General features: G+C 38.4%; 1 protein-coding gene across 1 annotated transcript in view; it reads right to left on the bottom strand.

Moving 5' to 3' along the window:
* Positions 1–5,602: 5,602 nt before the first annotated feature.
* Positions 5,603–15,704, bottom strand: part of LOC139693288 (zinc finger CCCH domain-containing protein 18) — a 36,529-nt gene continuing 26,427 nt past the window's right edge. Inside the window, exons 12-16 of the mRNA XM_071591401.1 lie at positions 13,635–13,957; positions 11,949–12,028; positions 9,790–9,904; positions 8,419–8,513; positions 5,603–6,739 (exon numbers count right to left, since the gene is read on the bottom strand). Of these exons, the coding sequence (XP_071447502.1) occupies positions 6,602–6,739; positions 8,419–8,513; positions 9,790–9,904; positions 11,949–12,028; positions 13,635–13,957 (751 nt within the window). The 3' untranslated portion in view covers positions 5,603–6,601. The remainder of the gene's footprint in view (positions 6,740–8,418; positions 8,514–9,789; positions 9,905–11,948; positions 12,029–13,634; positions 13,958–15,704) is intronic.

Raw genomic sequence — 15,704 nt, 5'->3', positions numbered from 1 at the left:
AATAACCTTCCCACACGTTTTTAAACGCTTCACACACATTAAATCCCTCTAAATTGTGTCAACGATACAATTTCTGGATCAACTATTGTTGAAAACCCTTTTATATTACATAGTTTGCAAGTGCTTCGATGAAAAGATAAAGTTTTATCTCGGGTTAGTAAATACTTTATCTCTTAAATGGGTGAGGTTGATAATTTGTCAATATAATTGCGTCATTAGCATAAATTTAGTGTCCCAGATGTCACAGTCTGTAACTACCCAACCCAACACTGCCAACCCCAACCAAATGAAACTTGTTAAAAAAATAAAACTAAAAAAACCAAGAAAAAACAAACCCAGACAACATAGCAATACCAAAAAAAAACAAAACAACTCAAAACTAGACTAAACGGTATCGTCAATGGCCCTTTCGCTGTGAATGCCGAGCAGTCGAAGGCGATCGTCTTCCACACGGGGCACGGAGTCCGCCAGGAGTGGACCTTTACGGGGAATGGAGTCGTCTTACCGTGGGAAACCTTGATTCTCTACCTTGGAGAGACGATGGACCTTTGGAATTCCCTAGCGCTTCGCGTTCGTGCGTAGGCATGGGCCTGGGCGCTTGGTCGGCTTTGGCCGATTATTCGCCCGCCTGTGTTGACCATGGACACGAAGCGTGGACTGCACCGTGCGTGTGTGTAGCCTGTCATCCCTTTGGCAGCGCCGGTGTGGTCAGTGGTGTCGTGATCGAGTCTCACTCGAATCCTAGAGGTGGAGATTTGAGCTCTTCGGTGCATTTTGGGTCGTGGTCGCTACAGTCACGTATCCCAGATGCACGAAGACGGGAAGCATTAACCCCAGGATGTACTCCTGTCGAATAACTGGAAGGATTTCTTCAGCGAAGCAATGGAATCCGAGGGGCCTCTCATTAGGAGAAAAACTTACATTAGAGTCAGGGCGTGGGACCGTTATCTTATCACCAGGTTGGAAATAAAAGATATCTCAGCGAGTAAGCGGCCAAGGATGACACTGAAGCATGAGGACAATTGAGGAACCCGAGAAAACGTGAAAGAACTCTGCACGCCTTAGTAGACTGGAAAGGCTACCGACGTATGTTTACTAAAAGACACTTGTACTCATTCCTCATGTATTTTCACCTGATGATGCCATGCAGTGGCGAAACCATGATCATCAATAAATATTAATTGTGGAATTGCTCTGTTTTTCTTGCGTCCATGCAATAAAACATTTCACCGGGTCAAGGAAAAACCGGTGTCATAAAATTAAAAATTTTTAAATACCCTGAGTAATTGTTTACCATATGTCCTCACTTACGGGACCCTGCAATGGGGTACGCTTGAACCAAAGCCATCTCCACCAACGCCATAATGGTCTTCTATGTCTAAAATTATTGGCAATATGTTGCCAATAATTTTAGACATTAATTTAGTAGTAGTAATTAATTTAGTAGTAGTAATTAATTTAGTAGTAGTAATTAATTTAGTAGTAGACATAATTTAGACACTACGTAAATATTCACATCTATTCCTACACACTTTCGTACCTCAATTCTTAATGTCACCTTTTAAAGGACGTTCGCATCTTCCCTTCTTTCTTCACTATAGTTCTTTAACCTTTCTTTACAAGGCACTCTAGTTCACATTCCTATATAAAATATCCATATACTCGCCCAACTCCTTTCCACTGAATGCTTTCCCGCCTTTGGTGACTGACCTTACGTCAAAGTCATTCTTAGGGCTCGACAGTATATAACTAGGAATAACTTTCAACCTTTTTTTGATCCGCACGGAAACCTGTGCTCAATTATTGCCGGTTCATCCTTAAAAGTATTTGACGTAAAAAGGCAATAGCAATACCTTCGGTATTTAAACACCAAGTCACAATCTAGGCGGCCTATAATTAGTTTGATACATGTATGCTGGAAAAAATAGCAAGATTTTAAAGACCCTCTTCATATATATTTCACGCAATGTAAAATCATCTCTACGTAAGTGTCGTAAAAACAAACATTTAAAAGAGCGAGGCGGTTTTGTCTTTAAAGCCACTATACAAAATAATGAAGGTTGTAAAAGAACAAACGTATTTCTAACCTAATCATTGGATGGTTAGTCCGAGACAGGGAAAGTAGCGATAAACATGTGGCATATATATCATTAAATGCTAAATATAGAGAACCACGTACTAACGTGTCGATGTGAATTGTGATTGAAGGAAAGGGAAGAAAGAGGAACTGAAAAATATTGCATGGAAAATGGTAGCAGCAATGTGAAGTAATGTAATGTAGAAATGCATTGATTTGGGATTAAATGAGCAGTCTTAATTTTAATTATCCTAATACTTTCAATAAGGAGCTATATATTTTGTACGCCGGTAAAAAGAGTTTTGGACAGCAATGCAGTTTCAGTCCCCAGTTAGATTAAGATTTCTCAAAGAAATTTAGATTCCTAATACACAACGTGCTTGTTTTTCAAGCACACGTTTTTCGCTTGGACGCGAGCTTTCAAATAGCACATCCGTCGCCTCCTTCATTTGACGGAGAAGCCATGACCTTGGCGGTCCCCTAGGCCTCGCTCGTATTCTTCCTTCGGTTCCTGCCTCACAAAACAATGACACAGAGACATCGTCGACCCTGACTCACCGTAACTGACTCTGCTAGCCTACCCGCGTATTATTAAGAAGGGATTTGATGGAACGGCATTTAATCTAGAGGATTTTTAGCGTGAGTGGGAACAGGGATAAAGGCAGGAGTATCGAACTAAGTAGAATTTACTAGTTACTCTCTCTCTCTCACGGACCCCCAATAAGATAAACGGGGCCCATTGGGAGGCTAACTTCAGTAACAGTAATTCACCGACATGACATGAGGAAAAACCAGACACAAACAAATCCTCATTTTCGATGTATAATTTCTTAGCCTAAATAATAAATAAACCATTGATATCACATAAAATAAGGAAAAATATACTCTGGATTAATTCAATGTGAAAGCGCTTCGAGGGCCAAATCCCTAAAGATGTTATTTTTTAGCTAATTCACACAATTACTTTCACTGACACAATGGATGCATTGTTCACTTTTCTGGTGAAGTACATGGAACATGTAATGGCAAACACTCACCTTCTGCCTCTTGCTCTTACACATGTAATCTACTTTCTATCTTCAGGAAATGAGTTCTAATTGCCTTCCCCTAATGCCAATGGGTGCCTGTAAAATTAGAAAACGTAAGATAGGCTAAATGCAAAACATGCAACTCAATTGCACAATTAAACGAGGTTATAAACATCAATCCCATCACCAATAAGAGTAAATGTCCATAGCCTTACGGTGACCCTCAACAAGTAAAATGAATGACAAACCTTTGTTTAACACCAATGGCTGTCAATTTAATGTTATAGAACCGGCTTCTCCGTTCTTTGAAATTTCTCAAAGCAATTCTGTCTTGCGGCCAGCAATCCACCCAGGCACCTGAATTATTTTTGCAGCGGGGGCAGTCCGATGGAACTGAGGGTATTAAAACCTTTGGCAAACGCAGTAATTACGGTCATAAAATGCAAAAAACTCTGGAACACTTTTTTAGTGCCTCAGCTGTAGTTGTCCCTGTTCCTAGTTCATTATATTTGTTACAATGTTTAAAATGCAATGTAACTGAGTCTTACATTATTATTATGGAATCAAATGTTCACTTCACGGTTGCAAAGAATCTTCATAAGGACGAGATCGAACAAGATATTCATCTTCATTATTCTATTAATTGTGAGACTATTCCCAACACTTCTTCTAGCAAATATTTAGGAGTTTGCATGTGCCATTTCATGCATACTATCACCCCTATGCTGATTGTGGATTTGTGGAGGGTTTCAATCACCAAAAGTGAGAAGTAGTTGTCAAATGATTGGCCATGGGAAACAACGAAAGTCGGGATGGGATAAGTTAAGGAAGGTGGGAGATTTTGATTCTTAAGGGAGAGATTAAGATTACACACAAAAGGCAATAACAATAGGAAAAGTAGTCATCCATTGTCATACAGAGTAGGTACAGTACGTTTTTAAAGGCACGCATAGCCAGATGAAGGAAATTAATCACATCAGCCAAACACAAAGGTCAACAAGAAAACCCTTCAAAAAGCAAGCAAATTTTCACAGAGAGAGATAAGTAGATGGAAAATGGATAGAAACACATAGAAAAGACTAATGAAAGGATATATAGGAAAGCAGAATGATGCACATTAAAACTATAAGTCTCCTCAACCAGCACTTGAACCACAGATCTTTGACATATATGCAGTCAAACACTGTATTTGCATTATTGGAATTCTTTTACCAAAATTTACAAATTTTTTATCGCATCCCATGCAATTTCCTATTTTACCAACATATGTGGACCATCGTTTTTACATGATTTCATTCTCTCCGATAATTGAATCACCACAAGCCTGATGAAAAATATTTCACATAGTAAAACAGTTACTCATGCATATCAGCCTTTATATAGAATTTTTTTTGATTCCATATCATATTATCTTGGCTTCCAAGGAAAAGATTCGAGCTATGAAATGAATACACTGTTGGACTAGGGCGTTAGTAACGTAGTTTTTAGATGGTTAGAACACCTAGGGGGAGACTATGGTCATTGCACATAAGCTGAAATTATTAGGTTGAAACTGATATTGAACTGAACGTTTAGAGGCAAGAAAAAACACAAGAACTATTGACTGACAACTGAGATCATTTGTACTGCCTTCACATTAAAGTTTTAGCAGTGATGGCTCCTGAACAATAAAAAGTATTGAAACTAGCTTCATCGCATATAAAAAAAACCATAAACATAGTAATCAACCCGAAGGTCGGTTTGTTAGGCAATGGCAAGAGTTCACCCAGTACTAAGCCTGATATCAGGTGAAATTCACACATTAGAGTAGGGGGGCCAGTTTCTTTCCCTGCGCAGGTTACGGTTTCCCAGGAAGATCTGGTACCCAAAAAATCACATAGCTCGGGTGGAGCTGCAGATGCTCAGAGAATTGCCCGGGAATCGAACCCGGGACCCTCCAGTCAATAGTCCAACACTCTACCCCCTGGACTACATTGATTCAAAGTAAATTTTATCTTCTTCATAAAATTTAGAAGTTGGGCAACTGTTCGCACTAGTCGAACAGGGAGGTAGCTCAGAATCTCATGTATTAAGACAATGACTTCAGTAATTAAACAAGTAAAAATGAAAATTCTCCTTTTCTCACAACTTGCATTTTCCCTTCATTTAACACTTTTTTCTTAGGTCCTTATTAAAAAATTTAAATGAGGGATTTTACTGTATGTTTGTGCGTGGCCCAATCATTATATTCTTTGCAGACAACAATACCATATAATGGTGAAATATATTGTTTAAAAAAGTCAAATCCAATGGAAAAGTATGTCATTCCTTTGGCTATCATAGATTAAGAAACAATGACAAATATTTGTCCCATTTCTTAATCCTGAGTATGGATTTACTGCTACTGTAATCATTTGTACTGGTGAAAAGGCATTCACAACATACCAGTGTGAGTAAAGTAAATGTGGAAATACAATTCGGGGGAATCAGTTAAGTAACCATCACCAATTGCCACCAATTCAGATGTTACATATTTATTTCATTCTGGCAGAGACACCAGTGCCAGTGGGATTTCCTCAATCAAACAATACAAACCTAAAACATGCACACACATACATACACACATTCGCTGGTCACATTAGCAGAATTCAATGTGAAATGCGGACCCACATCACTCTCTCATTGAACATGAGTCATGACAGTGTTGCTACCAGATATCCACCAAGTTCACTGCCATTTCAATGTTGAATGAATCAGATCCAGTCAGGAATCAGCGACCACAATCGACCAATGAGTGCTGGTGCCATCAGTAATTACACGAGATGCAAACAATGATGTTACAACACGTGACAAATTAACATGAAGCTCCATGAAACCTTAACAGCAAACATTCAAAAATATAAATTTGTATTCACAAAGACTACTTGAGAAATGTGTTTTTTTTAAATGATAAAAAGTTCCATGAATATGACAGATAAATTTTTTTCCTTTGCAAAAGATTTTCTTAAACAATTACTCACATGCAAAATTGAATCAAAAAGGCTTTGACTTCAATGACAATGATATTTTTATCCAAGCTGTTCATCAGAGAAAGGAACTGTTGTGATAACAGGTGAGGACAAACATACATCAAGTAGTTTCTTGTCTTCAGTTGAGCACACTAACTAATTAAAGACCAACATGGCGTTGTATTCAGTCTATAGCTAGATGAGAGCAATGCCAAGTTAACTTTAGTTTAATGTTTAAACTGCACAACCTCCACTCATCAAATCATGGATCTGGAATAATTTCTACTTCAGACATCAGGAAATATTCCTCACAGTCAAAATGCAACAAACAAGCATCGTTATCATTTCCTCCAACCACACAATCATTTCAATATATTTTTTTATTCAAACTTTTTGTGAGCCCACAAACCAACTTGCTACTCCTACGCAAACACAAATTTCATATAAGAGTTCCGCAAGATGAGCTCCATGTGAGAATGCAAATTATCCCCACCATCCTTTCTTCCTCCTTATGATGTCCCTGGGAATGTGATCTTTGACCTCTTCCGTGCTATGGCATCCTCCACGGCCTTTAGCTGCTTGAGGAGCTCCTCCCGACGAGAGGGAGCCTTCTTGACACTCGCCTTCGGCACACCCCCTATGGTCAACTGTAAGAAAAGCAAATTTTCAGAAGAGAACCAATTTGATGACTACCAACATGGCAGTGGTAATCTCTGTATGAAAATCCTCTAGTGGGTGTAAGGGCGATAGAATTAATGAAAATAGTAACACAATGGAAACTCCCTAAACGAGCACCTCAGATTTGCACAAGCAAATATATATGGCCCAAGAATGACTCAGTTAGCAAGCGACATTATGCATAATGGAATAACGAGGAGAGGAGGATGCCCAGAGTGATTGTACCAGCTGTTTATGTCTGTGTTTGACTCGAGTTCCACTAGCATCATAGTGCCGCTATTATTAAATTTGTCCAAAAATACACACTAACCAAAAGTTTGGGCGTATTTTTGTGACTTTTCAAGCAGTTTAATAAAATTCTATGAATGGTTTTAAATATATATTCCCACTGAAAAATCTGTAAGAAGACAGTCAAAAGAGAATGAAAACAAACATAGAAATTAAAAGTGAAATCATTCAAAAGGGAGAACAATGGGTCAGCACGGTTGATCTATCATGCACATACAATTGGTCGACATCAATGATTTGTACTATCCCCAAGAACAAGGCAAATCTCGACTCTTGAAGAACTTATGGAGTTGCATTGTGTTTCACAGGAATAGAGTGTGGAGGAGATTTTGTCTGAGGAAGAAGAGGAGGTAACAGAAAACAACTATCAACTAGCACAATAAGAGAAATGCTGAAAGCATGGAAATCTGTTGCATTGTACATTAAGAGGGCAGTCTTATTATCAGATAAATCATAGTACGCATAACAACTGCCCCAATAGGGCAGTTGTTATGCGTACTATGATTTATCTGATAATAATGCTGTGTTGTATTTTTGCAACAATTTGAAAATTTGGCAAAAACAAATGTATCTTGACAGTTTCATAGTAAAAAAAAGAATTAGGAATGTATCATAAATAATAAACTAATTACTTTAATCAGTTTCTCTACAAATCTAATTCTTATTCTAGGTTGGTTCATTTGATGATAAGAAAATGAGATAAAGGCTATAATTCTCTGTTGCATCGTATATTGACAAGCATCCCCGTGCGGCACTGTATTTTTTAGTTATATAGCAAGAATCCGACAAGGAAGCAGATGATCATTCCGAAAAAGGACTTGGCCCATTTTTTTTCTAAGTGGAAGAGATGCTTGGATAAATGTTTGAGATCCCAAGGGAAGTGCTTTTAAGCAGAACAAGGCCCCATTGCTCTTCCAGGTTGGCTATTTTTCTCAAAATATTGCATGGCTGGAGACCTTCTGGACAGAAATTGTGCATCCAAAGTTATTCAAACTGGACAACAGACACAAAAACTTTCTATTGCAACATTTAACATATGACCACTAATTTTCAATGATGAAACTCTGTGCATGCAGAGGACATTTAAATCAACTTCAATCCTGAGAACTGAGGATATATTTTTAAAAATCGCTCTTTTTGATACACCTATTTTGATGTGCTTTGGGACAGCATCAGTCTGTTCTATCAACTTTGCTGGGACAAGGATACCACACAACGTTTTGGGCTTCTCCTGGGCACACCTAGAAATGTCAACCTCACCCACTTGCCCTGCCAATTACTATCAGTCACACAGAATTGTTTGTTGAAGGAGCCGGTGCTGGGCTTAATTCAGTCCCCGTGGAAGGGTTTTGGTGCTCACCTTGGAGGGGGGCTGAGGTGGCTCCGTGGGAGATGAGGGCGAATCGGGTGCTGGCCTCTTCTTGCCAGCCATCAGCGGGAAGTTCATTGGGCGGTCTAAAGCATAGGAGAAACAAATAAATAGGCTCATTAAAAACATGCATGCTATAAAATAGGATATTGCAAACCATTAGGCATCATAAGGAGGGATTTTGTAGTTTGGCTTTGTAATAATTCCATCAAGCGCCTTCAGTAAGCTGTTATATAAAAAGTAAAATCAAAATCATTATTCTTACGCCATATTTTTTTGTAAGCATTCTCAAATATATAGATCTCACAAAATGAACCATTCACAATTCAGGAATATTATAGTTTGCAAAAGAGATGTTCATATTTGAGGTGAGCAGAGCAGAATTGATAGGAAAATTAGTTTTCTCTCAATTGGGGCTATGATTCATATTGGGGCCAATTTAGGGAGCCACCAGTTCTTTACATCCAAAGCAATAAAACAAATACCACTTCTGTTGATGAACAATTATGCCAGACAGACATTCTAGATGCCATCAAGACAATGCTTGAGCCCGTGCAAGGGACGTATAGGTACATCTGCCAACATCACACTATTTAATGTGAAATTACAGTCAAGGACACAAATCTGTTCTACTATATTTCAGAATCTACTATTTTCACAGTAAGAACATATTTAAACCCCTCTAGTGATTTGTTAACCGTGAGTACCAAAAAGATAGAACAAAGGCAGTCCCACATTTGTGTTATCAGTTTGTAACTGTAACCGGGCTGGGAGATGGATCTGAAGGAATGGGCATACAAACAGGAAAATGGGTTGCCAAGCAGCATCTGCACAAGGGCTCACAGTAGCAGTGATGTCAAAAATGTCACCAAAAGGTAACTTAGCATTCCTTACCCGATAAAATATATTCCATCCGGTTTTCTTTGTAAACTCTGTTGATGATCACTAACTTGATGAATAGCTACTAGAATAATGCACCAACATCTCGTTTGGAAAACATTATAAAAAGTATTTATGCTCAACGTCAATGGCTACATTAAGTAAAATTACAATAATGCAAAAAAATTATCATATCATGAAAAAATATAAATTCAGTTGATATAAAATTGAGTTTAACCTTATTTAAAGTATTGGATCATTTAAATTTGGTTGCACTTTGCTTCCATAATGAAAAACTGCATATTGTTGATCTGAAAACAAAAACACAAACATCCAAATGTGAACTGCTGTAAATGCACGGCCCAGTACATTAACTTGGTCACTCAAGTTCAGTGCTCCTTGGTGTTGTTTGCCTACTGTTTGGCGATTCCCCTTGCAGTGCACAGAGTAGGGCATTGGCACAGGGCCAATTGATTTACTTACCCCGGTTCCGCATGACCAGAGGTTCTGGCATATCCAGCATTGGTCTCTTCCCAGACACAAGGTTAGATCCAGGGGCCTTGAGGGTCAACTTGATCTGCTGCTTTTGACCTGACAGCTGAAACAAAATACAAGATACATGCTCATCAATTTTCTTGGCCCAAGGGCAATGATAAATGGGGAAATTTCAAAATAACAGCAAACCAAAAGTTGGCAATGGCCTTAGCTTAAGGAGAAAGGCAAAGCAAAAATACTTCCAGGACATATATATACATCCACATACATACATCAAAATACATGCACTTCCATTATTGCACCTACTACTGCAAATGAAAATGTATTCATCAAAACAATTACTGACTCTTTTACATATATTTATATTTTGAAAAGAAATATCTGCTGATCAGTTGATTCAAGATGGTGGTCACCTGAATTGGAGCATTTTAAGGAAGTAGTTACATAAATCACAAAAAATAAACTTCTGCTCTATAAATCACTGGAGTATCATAATCAAATGAAAAATGGAGTTAGTTTTAGAAATTGGAAGCAGGTCAGAAATATTCAAATGCAATGCAGTAATGAAAATATTTCAAACCAACCCATACAGCTCAAACAAAGGGGATATTGCTGGTGAGGAGTTGTGACCAAGGAAACCTTAAATTACTGGAATGGAGCGGGAAGTGTAAGTAGCTAAACACATTTTAGTAGCCAATAGTGATAAATTCAAAAGAGAAAAACGTGCTTGTATGACATAATTTACATTAGCAGTAGTTCACAGGCTTATGCTACAGGTCTTTTATGGGCTCTTACAACACATCAATTTATTTTCCATAGGCTATAACTAACGCGACCACAACATATCCTTAAATTCCATGCTAGATGAGTTGAATACTGAGAACTTGTAAAACACCATTACTCCATCATGATCCATGATTACAAGGGGGAGATGCAGTCTTTTTTTTCCAGATTAAAAACACAAATGCCTTAACCAATCACCCAAACTTATGAAACCCTGATTGATGATGACTGAATATAAGGATTTGTAGGTGATCAAATTATATCCAAATTATTACCAAAAATGTTCCCCAAAGGAAAAGGCAGTGGTTTCACCATTTGAAGAGATTAATGAATTTCACATGTCCCTGAAATACTATTATTCTAGGATAAGAGAATGAAGAAGTTCATGGAATAGGTAATACTGTTCCCTCTCCCAGCCAAATACTTAAATTTTACCTCACAGAACTATGAACAAAAAACACAGGAAAAGTACTTCCAAACATTTGTGATGAACATATTAAGATTGGTTACATAATTTGAAACTATTACAGTGTGGTAAACGTTAAGATTATAAAAATATCAACATGGGCAACAGGATGCATAAAATATTGGCACAAGCAATAGCCAAAATATTTCAAATCGATATATTTTACTTATACATATAAACTAATACAGAACCCTTTAATAAGTATTATATGTTTTGTCTTTTGCAAACCCAACTGAATGCATCTATGAATATAAGGGTCATCATATATTAAGTACGAGTTCAGGATGAAGCGGAAGGTGCAATTTATAAATTTCCATCTTTTTCGAGAAATGGGACTTCTTCAAAAGTATGGCTGAAAGAGTAATGGGAAAGTTAAAATATCCATGGTGATAAGGGGCATAAATGGCAACAAATTTAATCCACAAATGGGTGTTGCCAAAATCAAAAACATACTGTCCACAAAGTTTTAATATGCATTCAAGTTCCTTCAAATCTTTTATATAAAGCAACAATATAAGAGTGTAAAAACCATTTTTCCAGAACAATTTTTACGCTTAGAAATTGTTGCATGCACGCACGGTTAGCAGATGACCCAGTTAGTTATCAGTTAGATATCGCACAGTTAGCAGATGACCCAGTTAAAAGTTACTGTTGCGGCACCTCCCACAGTTTTTGGAATATTTTAAATAAAATTTATGATGAACAAATGGATATTTTAAAAATTCTGATGATTGAACAGAAAGAATGAATGCTTTCACTTGGGCCATACAGAAGTGGATCAAGGATGACCTCCCTTTCCCCCAACATTTCTCATATTGGAACACACCACTCGCCCCCGCACCACACACTCCGACTCAATCTACTTTGCTGAGCCACAGATTAGATTTTGGACACTTACTTTGAGTGCATCCATAGCTTTGACTTTCATGCTGTTGGCCAGAGCTGCTCGGTCGTCTATCATAAATCGCTTAGGTCTCACTGTAAATAGTGGAGAGAGGAAATAATGATTAAAGAACAGCAAAACCTCTTTTTGCACCATCATCATATCAAAACACATTAACACATTCATTATCATTGGCTGTTCAATCCTATGATTGGTTGACTGCAGCCCTCCACATCCTACCCTATCTGATGCTAATTGGCTTACTTCCTGGTATATTTTACATTGTACTTTCTTCTTTATTTGTCCCATGCATTTCTCCCTTGCCCTTCCTCTTGGGACTTTTCCCTCTATTTTTCCTTCTATTATATTCTTCACGAATCCATTGTGCCTCAGGGTGTGGCCAATCAATCCATCTGGTTCTTCTTTTCTCTATGTGGTTCCATAAGGTCCGTTCTTCATCTATTCTTCTTCATTTCTTATTTTACCCATCCATTTGAACTTAAGCATTCTCCTCCACCACCAGGTTTCGAAGACTGCTATCCTTTTCTGGTATGGTCCATGCTTCTGATCCATAGAGTGGCACGCTCCATACAAATGTTATCACATATTGTTTCCTAATCCTTAGTTCTATCTTCTTTGAACACAGCAGTTTTCTTTTCATTATAAATGCTCTCTTAGCTTGAGCTATTCTTCGCTTGATGGCTGTGTCCTTCCGTCCCATGTGATGGTACTTCCGAGTTCGGTGAAGGAATCCACTTGCGCTAATTTCTGTCTTTTCAGTGTGACTACTGTATTCTGCTTCTCTATTCCAGAGGGGAGAGGTAGAATTGAAAGCTGCAAGGTTTTATTGACATTTTAGTAATGATTTGCTGGCAACCACTTCTTCATGCTACAACGGTGGTCACCCCCTTCAAATGACTACAAATTCATGAATATTCACGGTTTTCATGGCATAAAATCAAACTCCAAGGTGTTTATATGAGTTATCTGAAAATTTTAATGAAATTATAATGGCTTTATCATAAGGATTCAATAATGCAATGGAATTATTCACCAGGTAACCAAGTCATTTACATTCCAGTAAGTCACTGCTTTCCTAATAAATATTTCAAACATAGATATTTATCATTTAATCAGAGCCATTTCAATTGTAATCAGGGGCAAGAAATATTAAGCAATCAATGTTTAGTAAATATAAGGTTAGCAATATGTAATAGAAACGTAAAAATAAAATATCGAAACAGTTCACTTTATGCACAATTTTACTTTATTTTTTGTATTTCTTCATTTTATTAGGGTGAGATTGAGAAATTGTCTAGTCCCCCCTTCCACCCTACCCTTACTACTTACTTACCTACTTACTACTACTTACTACCACCTACAATTACTAATACCCAAGGCCCTTGGTCAAGGAAAATCCAACCAGGCGGGAATCGAACCCACAACCTCTGGATTGACAGGCGAGGATGTTACCCTGCCGTCACTGGGGCCTCTAGATTCTCACTGTTTCCTTAATAAGAAATACAACTGATATCACTGCTTATTTAAAAAAAAATAAATGCTTGAAAAGCAAATTCGTGGCTGATTCACAGTTTTGACATTTCTCTTTGGGTGAATCACCATGGTTGGGCGTGTGCACCCGATGGATCCATGAAATGTGCGCACAAGAGGCTGGGGTCTCTTGAGGAGGGGGTAACGCACCTTGAGGAGACGTGGCTTTCTTGATAACTTCGCCGCTGGCATCCGAAGAGGTGGACGAAGTGGACGAGGTCGAAGATGTGGAGGAGGCGCTTGAGTCAGATGAGTCGGAGGATGAGCCACTGGCCGAGTTGTCATCGTCTGAGAGGTCATCGTCAGAGCGAGATGAGCGCGAAGAGGAACGCGAGCGGCGGGAGGCAGATGAGCGCCGTCGGCGGCCATGCAAATCACGACGCCTTCGGTGGTGCCTGGACGTGGACTCGGTGGCCGACTTGGCAGCGGCTGCCGCCACAGCCACGGCTGCCTGTGGTGCCCTCGTTGTCCTGCTTTTCAAGATGAAAACAAAGACGGAACTCACACCCATGTTTACTGGGAGAGAAGCCAAGGACGCCACATTCCCAAAGAATCCAGATTAGGGACTAATGGAAGCACAGGTTCGATTGCCATGTTTTGGTGCCCTGCAGACCTTTGAAAAGGTACAGATAGAGTGGGGACTGTATGAAGACAATGGAGAGACTCTGATAGAGGGAAGAATGGACTGAATGGGGAGAAGCCTATCGATGAGCCTCAATGAGGTTCAGAGAGATGCAGTGGTGGAGGAATGAGAGGGTGGGGTTAGGCTGGGTTGCAGCTTATCACCTTGAGATATACCAAGAAGGAATAATAGAAGAGTTTCATAAGAGAGAGAATTTCAAATACAGTGGCAGCTTGACACAATGAGAGCGACATTTCATAACAATCTATGCATTAATAGTTAAGTCTAAGGTGCAATTTATAAGTCTTATTATTTACTTGAAATATAACCGTAATGGCAAGGCCTTGCACGTGGTGCCCAAAACGGTCCTTTGACATAAAGAGTGATTCAGCATCATCATTAACAAGGAAATCATTATAATGAATCTTTATTTTGTGGGTAAGCACAAATATTATTAACCATTCCTGGCAGCCTGTATTTTTATTTTCACATTAACTTATTGGCTCATAAGCATCATAAAAATTAGTTTTGTTTTTAGTTTTCTGTCTACTTTTATTAATGTTACATTAGCAAATGTAGATCGATAATATTGCACTGGAAATGTCACTACCAAGATGAAATACAGTATCTGTCGCCCTGAAAGGAGTATTTAACCAAATATTTACAGGTTAAAAATTAAAATGAAAAAAAACAAGAGTTAAAAAGTTTGTAGTCTTTACAATAATAGATGAAATTATCAACCCCTTCAAAGATGCAGTCTGCAACCTACAGCCACGATATACTGTGTTCATGATATTAATCTAAATTACCCATTCAGATTGACCACAGAAACCTTTCTAACACATTACTACAACAGAGCAATGAATGGCTATTACAGTTTCTGAACAATCATAAAAATGTAAGGTAAATTATTATTAATTGTTCCATGGTTGGTATCATTAAATCTATGACAAAATTCCTACCCTTAAAAATAAAATATCCTGAAAAAAATAGGAATTAGCTCATGATTGAGTATTGAATCACCTTGTAGTCAAGGCGGAAGGCAAAGCAATTTAGTGGGGGGCCTTGAACTCTTTTCATATCAAGCTGCTTCTATACTTGCAAGTGTGGTGAAAAATAGCCAGAAATGTAAGAAGTGTGCTAGGGAAAGAATGTGAATAGCACCAAAGGCATTCATAAGGATTAAAACATTGTTTACCAGCAAAATGGATGTGGATCTTCATAAGAGATAGCTCAATTGTCATGCTTGGAGCATGTTCTTCTACAAAGGGAAGACAAGGATTTTGGGAGCACCAGTAGGGAAAAAACTAATTGAGGCATTTGAAATGTGGGCATGGAGATGAATGGAGGGAAGACAGTTGACTGAAAAATGGAGTGAGGAAGGTGCTTTGCTATGTGCGGGAGAAAAGGCTGCCAGAGGTAATTGAAGGATGGTGGTTGGCTAATTTCTAAGACATGATGGCAAACTAAAGGCACTTCAGAGGAGGGAGTGTTGGAAGGAAGGAGGGGAGAGGAGGGGGAAGAAAAGGGAAGAGTGGGAGAGGTAAAAGGATGACGGGAGAGAAATGTAAGTTTGAAAGAGACAGATTTGGAGAGCC

This window comes from Hetaerina americana, unplaced genomic scaffold (assembly GCF_022747635.1).
Source record: "Hetaerina americana unplaced genomic scaffold, ioHetAmer1.1.p SCAF_46, whole genome shotgun sequence".
NCBI lineage: Eukaryota > Metazoa > Arthropoda > Insecta > Odonata > Calopterygidae > Hetaerina > Hetaerina americana.
This window is presented reverse-complemented; position numbering and strand designations above follow the sequence as displayed.